The sequence below is a fragment of the Anneissia japonica genome, unplaced genomic scaffold (assembly GCF_011630105.1).
Source record: "Anneissia japonica isolate Jap-2015-1 unplaced genomic scaffold, ASM1163010v1 scaffold287833_len2544123_cov190, whole genome shotgun sequence".
NCBI classification, from domain to species: domain Eukaryota; kingdom Metazoa; phylum Echinodermata; class Crinoidea; order Comatulida; family Comatulidae; genus Anneissia; species Anneissia japonica.
In genome coordinates, this window is record NW_022757233.1 from 518,162 (window position 1) to 529,608 (window position 11,447).

The 11,447-nt window shown below is 32.6% G+C and overlaps 2 protein-coding genes across 2 annotated transcripts; both read left to right on the plus strand.

The window, feature by feature from the left end:
• Positions 1 to 3,258: 3,258 nt before the first annotated feature.
• On the plus strand, positions 3,259 to 5,854 carry LOC117124603 (solute carrier family 43 member 3-like). The gene is made up of 5 exons (XM_033270898.1): positions 3,259 to 3,396; positions 3,899 to 4,109; positions 4,740 to 4,937; positions 5,253 to 5,366; positions 5,658 to 5,854. The coding sequence occupies exons 1-5, from the start codon at positions 3,259 to 3,261 to the stop codon at positions 5,852 to 5,854; spliced, it is 858 nt and encodes a 285-aa protein (XP_033126789.1).
• Positions 5,855 to 7,376: 1,522 nt separating this feature from the next.
• Positions 7,377 to 8,527, plus strand: LOC117124604 (adenosine receptor A2b-like). Its single transcript, XM_033270899.1, has one exon. The coding sequence runs from the start codon at positions 7,412 to 7,414 to the stop codon at positions 8,525 to 8,527; it is 1,116 nt and encodes a 371-aa protein (XP_033126790.1). The 5' UTR covers positions 7,377 to 7,411.
• Positions 8,528 to 11,447: the final 2,920 nt, after the last annotated feature.

Sequence of the window (11,447 nt, forward strand, 5' to 3'; positions counted from 1 at the left end):
TGTTTACCTTTCTTTGATGATTTATATATACATGTGTGTACACATTTAATAGTTTCTCTGAATGCATCATTTTGTAAGGGTTTCCTTTGTGATCATATCAAGATGATATATAGTTCCCATATGTTGGCAAATCACATGTATTTATCACATAGAATTTAATAGTTTGGATAGAACTGATTACTGGTTTGATAACTGTCTTGTCATTGCCTTTAATACCCTCAAATCTTCTCCATATAATTTTATACTACACTCACTGGTATTCTATACGATAAGGTTAATTCATTCTTTTTTTTTATTACAAAATAATAACAGAGAATTAGCAATTCCAATATTTTTTAAAATTTCATTAGCAGGTCTTGAATTTCATCCTTTGGTTATTAAAAAACCTTCCTTTCATTTCTTTTTTTGTCGATTATAATAATATTGTTTTACCTTCTGTTATAACATTAACAATCTGAAGGTAAATCACAAAACATTTTTTGCTACTGACTGAAATGATAGTCCCAAATGGGTCTTAATCATAGCCTTATTATCATTCTGCTAGCGAAGGTGTATCAGGGTGAGAGTGGTTAACCATGAAACTTAGATTAGCCTATGCTTCTATCCAGATCGACCGACCCTAAATTAATTTTCACTGCCTTGTCAACATTATTGCTTCTTTTTTGGCCTAACATCAATGGTTTAATTGCTTATCTCTATAATTTTTACTTTAAATTCCCCATATTTAACTATTCAGTTGTTCAGTTATTCAGATATTTAATTCCTTTTAAAATATATAAATAATAAATAAGTAATCTAAAGATTAAAAATTGATAATATGAATGTTTTAAATTCTTATAGAGTAATAATTTCGTGAAACGTATGATAATGTGTTCCCATTGAATCTGTGATACTTGTGATCATGCAATCACAATACATATTTTTACATTACCTCCTTTTTTTGCCTTGCTCCTATTTTTGAAATTGTGAGACGGATTCAGTTCTAAGATTTAAATGTGATTATGACACTAGTGAACATATAAAGAGTGCATATATTATATACAGTTGTGTTTGTAGTTTTTTTTTTTTATGAAGTTGTTATTGTCAACAATGAAGAGAATAGCTACCGTAAATGATATACAGTACTGTATTCTGTGCATATACGACAATACATACTTCAAGTATCGAAATGCACGCCATCGTGTCCGCATTTCGCGTCGCATTTCGATACTTGGAGTATGTATTATACTATCTTATTTGAGATTAATCAGTCGACCTTTAGTTTTTTGTGCGTATACTGCACCTTTTTTGAGAGGGCGAATTCCAGATTGGAGTTTATTACTTTTACAAATTATTGGCCTGTTAAAATTGTACATTTTGTTGCATAGACCTATATGACTAGTTAAGGTTAAATCTCTCTTGTTCAATGTGATAGCAAGAGACGTAATAATTGTGTGGTACTTACAGACAGTAGCTTGGCTCATTTTCGGTAGATATTGAGGTGTGAAGAAAGAGAATTTGGGATTTTAAATTTTTTCCCCGGAATAACAGGGGTTGTGCCAGGGATTCGTCGAGGGGGGAAATCCGCAATTCTTCGGGAGAAAAAACAATTATGTATTTTCTACATGTTATAGTAGACTCTAAAATCGATTTAATAAGCCTTTGAAACCCCAACATTTTCGAGGGCTAATACATTCTCTATTAATAATCAACGAATCTGAAAACTATTAACGTAAATTTAATATCCGCTTTTGAGAAGTCTAAAGCTTGAAATACTATATTTCATCAATATCAACGAATATCAATATTAATGTAATTTTAATTTTCTCTACCAAAGAGCCTACGTAAATATTTTCCGTGTAAAATGATTATTTTCTGAGCTTGACTTTGACAAAGTAATATTAATTTAACATTCACTATTAGTAGACATCATAGACATTAAAAACTAAAATTTAATATTCTTATTAAAAAGCATAAAAAGTTGGCTATTAAAACATTTTACTAGACTTCATGAATAAGTATCGTCATCATCTAATTTGAGTAAGGCAAAAATGTTTGTTACAATTTGCCGCCAAAGCGCCTGCGCAAATTTAAATAGTATATATCGCAAATCTAAACAAGTATATTATCGTATTTCTATCCTTTTAGGCTCTTTTCATTAAAAACAATTTTTGGTTCCTATTTATCTCGATTAAATATCATCAAATATTAATTTTATAAATAAATGTTATTTTCCGGGAGATTCTTGCTTGCTTGCAAGAGTGCGGAAGCCGTCCCGATTTCCGGGAGACTCCCGCGACTTCCGGGAGACTTGGGACCCCTATTGTACACCGGGAGACATCCCCTACTTTTTTCCGAACTGTGTACTGCGATCGTTAACGTGCACATGGGCCATAATGCACACGGGATCAACGGCTTAAACGTCTCATCCGAAAGACGGTGCGCTATGGTAACTTGCATTTTAGTCCTCTAGCTGAAATACAAAGAGAGCAGCGATGGGAATTGAACCGGGGACCAAGGGATCTCCACAGTTAAGTGAACACACATTTCACATTTCATATCTTTTCATATCATTTAACTTCATATCATATAATTTCATATCTTGTTATATCATTTCATATAATTTCATAACATTTCGTATAATTTCATATTGTAATTCATTTTCTATACGTTGGTATATGTTCTGTCTCTTATACACATCTAGATGTGTATAAGAGACAGTATATATATATATATATATATATATTTCTTTATTTAATTATTTATTTTGCCCCGACATCAAGTTTACATATATTGTGTGCATGAACCAACTGCGTCGATGGGATACTGCAACACTGTACGGGAACTGCCTTGGCAAATTAAATAATATTACTAACGATATACAAGCATCATTTTGTCACTTAAACTAGATCATAAAAGCAATTTGAAACAAGTATAAATAACGTATGTAGATGAACCAAGTGATAAAGAAGCAATTAATCCATTTGTTAGTCCCGGATCTGGATGTCTGCAAATCAAAAAAACGCATGCAATTGTGTGTGTTTCAATCTTCTTATAGCCCCCGGCCTAATTGTATAAAGACATACTGATGTTACTTGGGTTTATTCCTCCATGCTTGGGTATATGTGTATAAGAGACAGGTATTATACTATCTTATTTGAGATTAATCAGTTAGCCAAAACATAAGAATATAAGCAATAGCAGCTTTATTTCCATTAGCTGTCTCTCTAATTTTGAATAAAAAATATTTAGCTTTTATTAGGATTTGCTATTTGGCTAATGCCAGCTTACACACTGGATGTGTATTATTGGTTATTTCTGCAGGTTGGCAATCTTTTTGGTGACTACCGCTCAACAATAATAACGCTACATGCAGGCGCTGTTGGTTCGTCTGCATTGATGATGCTACTTGTACAGGTAACTGCAAGGGTTGCAGGTCCGTATCAAATGGGTTGGGGGGGGGGGGGGAATTGTGCAAAATAATAATACGCATCTTTCTCCCCAAATCAATAAAAGGTCCACATTGTTATTTTCTATAATAAAACTTTAATCTATAAATTTTAACATCCCTTTTCATAGTAAGATAAGTATCATAATCATTTTTTTCCAGAACATTGAATTTCAATTTAGTGTACAAATACAAATAAACTTTAATTGCAATTTCAAAAAATATACAGAAATTGAAGTTGAACAATGCGTAAAATAGTAGTGGTAGTGACAAAAATGACAAATCCTAATAACAAAAAATTTGAGAAAAATATTATCTGTACTACGTTCAATTCCTGCCATAGCATAAGACGACATTTAGGCCTACTGCATCCAAAAACCATGAAAATGATTTTACTTCAGGTGCAACATGAATGATTTTCGTTCGTGCTTTTCTGTCGGCTTCATACTGTAAATACTTTCTTTTTAATAGATTGCTTACACCGGCGGTATATCAATGATGGCTTGCTTCTGTTTTCTAGCAGGTGTAGCTGTGTTATTTAACATCAACACATTCGTTTTACTACCAAAATACAAGATTCCTTGGCCGCTGCCATCCAATTGGGGAAAGGCATTTGCGGTAGAATCTCAGTGTGGTAGGCCTACTGAAGACGTAGACGTAAATGAAATGACTGGGTTGAATGGTAAATACTTTTTTTCCCTGTAATAACGTCTCTTGTCGTTATTTTACTTCATTGATTGATGTCCGTTTATTTAAAACAATCATAAAACAGCCATTTGTTAGCCAATAACAATTTAAATTACAAAATATCCTAAACTGATCCTGGTCATTCGATTGGTTAGATTAATTTCACAGGGAATTGGTATATTCTTTTTAATGCCAAAATAATTAATTAATTAATTTTTTATTTTTTTGTCATTTTTAGGTAAATTATTTACCCTTTTTCATAATTATATTTCGTCCATTTAAGAAAGATAATTCCTTGGTTCTATTAATGCTGCCTCAATGTGTCGTAAAATACGATGTTTTCATTGGTTCAGTGGCGTATTTACGGGTGTGGGGGGGGGGGGATGGGTGCAATTGAGTTGGAAAGAATAATATACATAAATATGGCAACGGAAAACTTCTATAAAATTTAAGATATCAAGACGTAAAGAGATCAGCAGGGTGGCTATATGTCATCACCTACGATTTATTAATACACGCTTTCACATTGATTTAAATTCGACGCTTGTTCAGTGGTTTAAGATTGTGCATACTTTCTAACTCTATTTACACTACTGTGTCTCAAGTAATTATTTATTGTCGATAGGATTTTCGTCGGCAGATGATGTGTTTAAAAAGACACATTACGTGGATGTTGAATACCAGACTCTTCTTAGCTGTCTCAAATCTCCAATGTTTCTGTTGTTTTTGATGTGGTTTTCAATTCTCCAACTTACAAATCTGTTTTTCATTGGCACTGTTAATCCTCGATTACAACAACTTTCAAATGATGACAATGATATAAGTAAGATTTTGATATATCTATGTACAGTATTAAAAGAAATATAAGTTGTTAACTAAAATTATTGTTGTTTACAGGATACCGTACTTGACGATAATGATTGTTATTATTCATTATTATTATTATTATTATTATTATTATTAGGCCTATTATTATTGATAGATTTGGTTAAAATTGGCAGTCATTATTAATTATTATTTCAAGTTTTTTTGTTAATACTAAATGCATCATTTTGTTACTGTAGGCCTATTTGAAATCTTTCATTAAGGTTAGTCCGTAGGCCTTTTATATCGTAGGCCTATATCTTTTTTTTTTCAGTTTCTACGTATACAACAGTTTACACTGCTTTACATTCTACTATCATCGTACTGTCTTTCTTTTGTGGTCTTGTTCTTGATAGAAATAAGAAGAAAATTACAAATGATGGAAGAGGTGTGTATCAAATTACAATCTATAATAATAAACGAATCTATAATAAATCAAACTGATAATTATTATCATCCTTTTCATCAATATCATTAATATGATTATCATTATTATTTTTATATTAGCATTATCATTATTATAATTTTCATTAATGGCATTATTATTAGTATTATGCTGTTATATTATTATGTGATGTAGGCCTTATTATTATTAATAATATAGATAAATAACATTGTTATAATACATTGTAATAATGCATTTAATTTCCGATTTCACGATGTGTCTAATTTAAAACAGGCTCTGTTCAACGAACGTCCATTGATGATCTCCATGACTGTGTACTAGCGCTTCTTCTAACTAACTTGATGACGGCAGGCTTCAACATTTGCACGATGATACCAATTTTACCGGTCCAATTCTTGACATTTGTTCTACAATTAACAGGCCGTGCATTTCTCTTTTCAATTCTAGTGGCTTTCCTTACAATGGCGTAAGTTGAAGGTTCAGTTGATGATCAGTATTAAAGTTAATAGATTACCACTAAGCCGGTACCCACTCGCTTGTCTTTAGTATTGGAAAATTTCCAGTACGTAAAGCTCAATAAACTTGCCCTGAGTCACATTGTGTGAAATAAAAGCTTCTCTCAGAAAATTCTATAGACATTCATTAAAAAAAAAAAAAAAAAAATTGCATGCCATTTTTGTAAATAATGAGCTGCTGTAGTTTGAAACTAATTAGGCCTCTATAAATTGTTATAAACTTATCTTAACGTTTTAATAAATGAATGTATTTAAATATATCAGTCAAATGTGATATTAACACTGATAAAAATCTGCATGTACTACTTATAATTTCAGGCGGACCTGCTCCTTTTATTCTTGAAATTATGTAGCCTTGCTCAACCGATCTACGTTTACTACTTTGTGGCGAAAAAGAAGTACCTGCATGAAAATTGAAAAAATTAACCGAGTTTTAACTTATTGCGTCGAATTTTATATCGGGATTAGCTTCCCGTGTCCATAGAGCGAGATAAACTTGGTTAATGAGATATAAATTTTTGAATGTTTAAAAACTTGGGAAAATATGAAAGAAGGGGTAGATCGTTGGAATTATCAAATTTCATTGACGTTTGCATCAAACTCTGTCAAACATTTTGCAACAAAAAAAAATCCTTAAACAGCATTCTTCCATACAATACAGAACATATAGCGTAGAGTACTGGGGAAATGTATAGTCGAAGCAACAGCCTAATGTGAATTAATGTATTTTAAATGTTATGATTTTTTAAAATACATCAGATGACGCCGACGTTATTATTTTTTAAATTACTTTTATAATTCTGTGTAATCTTTTCAATAATACCAATAACAGTAATAATTAGAAAAAAGTACAAACATTTTTTTTTCTTATTTTCATTGAACGTTTTAAACTTTATTTAATAATTTTGTTTTATATAATGTAATAAAAATAAGACAATGTGTAAAAAGAAATTAAGTTACAGACGAACAAAGTATTATCTTAATTACAATATATTACGCTTATTTTGTAAAATCACAATACAAAAACAAACAAAAAACCGCCGGGGGCCCTTTGCGGCCCCTGGTCTCCTGCCCTACTTCGGCAACGGTGACACGAAACGTTGCCCTGTAGTACTAGAGTGTAGATCAATGATACTGAGCCCTTCAGGTCTATACATAAAAAAAGTATGCAAATTTATGATTGATCTTTTTTCTTTAATTATGGCATATTCAAGTGAAAGTAATCAGCACTTTGAATAGCAGGTCACGTTATTCATTACAGTTAATATTAGTTATTTATTTTTCAAATGTTGCCATGGTATTGGCGGTATTCACTTTTTAAATGTATACTTTATTGATATTACATCCAATCAAATAGTAATTATATAACAACTGATCCTATAGGTATAAGTAAAATAACAAATTATTGCATATAATTTGTTACGAATGACTTCATATACGAACTAAAAGCAATGGAAGTGCGTACTGTGGTCACCAAACTTGTTTTTGCGACAGTTTTATTTCTGTTTCACGATGGCAACAATTGATTTATCGGTGCAGCAAAACGTTTCTGTAGGGCTTTTTATTTATGTGATCGTTACATACTTGCCTGTTATGCTGATTACGATACTTGGAAACTTCATCGTTATACTCAGTGTGTATCGGAAACGTGAAAAAACTCCAAACAGTATCTTCATCTCATCCTTGGCAATCTTCGATTTCTTAACTGGTTTGATTGGAGTTCCCCTCTGCATGGTGGCATTCCTTCTTCGTAGACAGTTCCATTTTATGGAGAACTGTGCGATATGGTATTATGTGCCCATCACAATATTTATTTCTATCTCCGTGCTAAATCTGATCGTGATAACTATTGATCGATTCCTTGCGATTAAATATCCTCTTCGATACCATGTATGGATATCAACTGAAAGAGCATTTCGAGTTTGCATCTGTGTTGATTTGTTTGGGTTTTTTTTCGGAGGAAGTTCATTCGCAATAGGTGCTGTCGCAAGCCTTTTCGTGCCACCACCTAATGTGACGTATGAATACGATTGCGGGAGCTCTGCCATATATGAAATGTACGGAGCACCTGTGTCCTATTACGTCATGGGACCGTTTGTCGGCCTTTCAATTCTTTTCCTGTATATTCTGTACGCGTATATTTTCTCAATCGCGTCAAAAAAAGCGAAGGAGAATGCCACACGCCACGGAAAGAAGGTTAAAAAAAGAGAAATGAAAGTGACGAAAACCGCAGCTATAGTACTTCTTGCTTATACGCTGTGCACTGCAGCAAGAGCTCTTAGAATCATTATTAAAAGACTCATTGATAATGGTTCTACCTGGCTGATGTGGTATTTGTGGTTTGCAGATTTTCTCATAATTGCTAACTCTATGATGAATCCGTTAATTTATGCAGGAAGAAGTAAAGTAATGAGAAAAGAATTCAAAGAAACTTTTGACTTCATTATCTGCAAGGTATCATCGAGATCTGAAGTAAAAGCGAAATATGACGCAGAGGCATCCTGTAGTCGAAAGTCACCGAAAATTCATTCAGTTACAACGTCATCAGCTAACATGGCAACTTGTTTGACCAGTACGTCGTCGGCAAGCACTGGTGAGAGTTTTAGTGCAGATTTTAGAGAAAATTAGATAACGTCACGCACTTATAGAAGAATAAAGTGTTTTTTTGCCAAGTAAATTGGCCGAAACTCAGCATAATTAATAACTTAATTCATTAGTACGTCATCGGCAAGCCATTGTAGTATGCTGTATTGAAAGAATACGAGTGGATGCTACTTCGAACGAATGCTAGTTCAAGCGGATAATGTGCCAGTTCGAGCGGATGCGAATTTATCCTTTTTTTTTAAATTGTTTTAATGCCAAAATGCACTGTGTAACCATGGACCTATTAATAAGGTCCATGGCTGTCTCTTATACACATCTAGATGTGTATAAGAGACAGGCTTCCCATCGGACCTAAAAACCAATCCTTTGCATGTTTTATGGAGCACATAATGCGTGCCACAAGTGTCCTCCCTGGGTCTTGTTAATAGTATCGGGTGTTGTACCAAGGTCTGCACTTCTCAGGTTTGTTACAATATAACATCATAATTCAAGAATTGTAAATTTTGTTGTTTAATAGTGTCCCAATGCTACAAGGCATTTTGGATAATTTACTGCAAAACTATTGAGCGCCTTAGCGTTAAGTGAGGTGCTTGTTTAATCATCTATGGTAAGCTTTTAAAGGTATTTTATTAGGAACTAGCACACTCATTTCAATGGAGCCAGGCCAAGAGAAGCTCTCACTGCATTTGCTTCAGCAATCTCATCTGATTCTGTTTTGTGGCGTTCTCTTCTGCTTTCATGTCGATGCTCTCTGTCGTTGTAATCCCTATCATGCCGGCTTCTTTTAGTCTTGTGTGACTTCCGTCTGCAAATGACACAAAGAAAATTATTAGGACTACAATGATAATTTCCTGTCTCTTATACACATCTAGATGTGTATAAGAGACAGGACTTAAACCATGCTGTATCAGGGGGAATATCACTTGAAAAGACATGGTCAAATCCACTATTATTAAGAAGGTTATTAATAGATTTTAGCCATCTCCATTTACGCAGCTATAGTACTTCTTGCTTATACGCTGTGCACTGCAGCAAGAGCTCTTAGAATCATTATTAAAAGACTCATTGATAATGGTTCTACCTGGCTGATGTGGTATTTGTGGTTTGCAGATTTTCTCACCATTGCTAACTCTATGATGAATCCGTTAATTTATGCAGGAAGAAGTAAAGTAATGAGAAAAGAATTCAAAGAAACTTTTGACTTCATTATCTGCAAGGTATCATCGAGATCTGAAGTAAAAGCGAAATATGACGCAGAGGCATCCTGTAGTCGACAGTCACCGAAAATTCATTCAGTGACAACGTCATCAGCTAACTTGGCAACTTGTTTGACCAGTACGTCGTCGGCAAGCACTGGTGAGAGTTTTAGTGCAGATTTTAGAGAAAATTAGATAACGTCACGCACTTATAGAAGAATAAAGTGTTTTTTTGCCAAGTAAATTGGCCGAAACTCAGCATAATTAATAACTTAATTCATTAGTACGTCATCGGCAAGCCATTGTAGTATACTGTATTGAAAGAATACGAGTGGATGCTACTTCGAACGAATGCTAGTTCAAGCGGATAATGTGCCAGTTCGAGCGGATGCGAATTTATCCTTTTTTTTTAAATTGTTTCAATGCCAAAATGCACTGTGTAAATAAGTTTTTGAATTATAAATTGTTAAACAAAATGTCTCCAACAAATAGGCAATTGTATAAATGGAAGTTAAAACACACTGACACATGTGATACGTGTGGAGCAGTCGAAGGTGAAAAGCACATGTTTTTTGAATGTCTAAAAAATAGGATATTATGGGAAAATATAGACAATCTATTTAAGAAACTTGATAACAGTCAATCTTCTTTTAAAGAATTATTAATAGGCTGTGATAGCAGAATTAAAAATGAGATATATTCCATTGCAGTATTTGCTATATACAAAATTTAAATTTGTAAAAATGCATGGATTATATTTAAGAATTTTGCAAAAGAAAATAATTATGAATGGAACGCTATACTTGAATGAGTTTTATTTTGTTATCTAATAGAATTATTATCATTGTACTAATTTTGAATAATTGGGATTAAATTGAAAAATATTTGTAAGTGTATTAAATTAATTAAGAGTTATATTTTAATATAAAAAATATAACAAAAAATATGAAAAGAAACAATGGAATAACGTTTGTAACCATACAAGAAAAATAAAGGCCTACTTATTTGTAAAATAGGCCTATTTAGCGGCATTCACATCGGAACCAAACCGTAATTTGGAAGCGTTTCCGATGTACGTGCTGAAGGAATTCGTCCATAATTTTATACATCCGTTTTGATTTCGATAGGCTTTCTGGTCCGAAGGATCGGATTAGGCGTGAATGCACTTTTAGGCTGGCGTATGCCTGAATATTAGCACGATCATCGGGCTCAGTATAGATATAAGCCTACTACTGTAGGTCCATAGATTAAATTCCTTAAAATTCAATACAACTATTAGGCCAATGAACCTTTGTATTATAGGAAAATAGACAAGTATAGGCATTGTGTCCATTTTTCCTTTGTACACTCTCAAACGTGAGAGAAACAAATAATAAATATTGTCACAGTAGGCCACAGCATATTCTTAAGTTTTGTGCACACTATCAAATTTTATAAATTTGTGTGATGTGTATGATGTATGGGCCTATGTGTATGTATATATATATATATATCACATATATATGGGCCTATATATGTATGCATATATAGGCCTATATATAAACATACATATAGGCCTATATATAGGTATGTGTGAATGTATATGTATATATATAATATATATTTAAAATTAAAAAAATGGTATTCTTTCATTTCATGAAGATTATATTAAATAAAGTATGTTATATTATAATGATATACCGTATAATGTGATATAAAAAAAAATAAAATTATTCTATTAAACAATTTAAATTATATTTTGTTCCAAA

What these genes read in the sequence shown, in the direction of transcription:
- LOC117124603 (XM_033270898.1), top strand. Translation starts at nt 3,259, where the DNA reads ATGCCAGCTTACACACTGGATGTGTATTATTGGTTATTTCTGCAGGTT. An exon ending in TGATGATGCTACTTGTACAG is followed by an intron (nt 3,397 to 3,898) that starts GTAACTGCAAGG and finishes TCTTTTTAATAG; the next exon opens with ATTGCTTACACCGGCGGTAT. An exon ending in AATTACAAATGATGGAAGAG is followed by an intron (nt 5,367 to 5,657) that starts GTGTGTATCAAA and finishes AATTTAAAACAG; the next exon opens with GCTCTGTTCAACGAACGTCC.
- LOC117124604 (XM_033270899.1), top strand. Translation starts at nt 7,412, where the DNA reads ATGGCAACAATTGATTTATCGGTGCAGCAAAACGTTTCTGTAGGGCTT.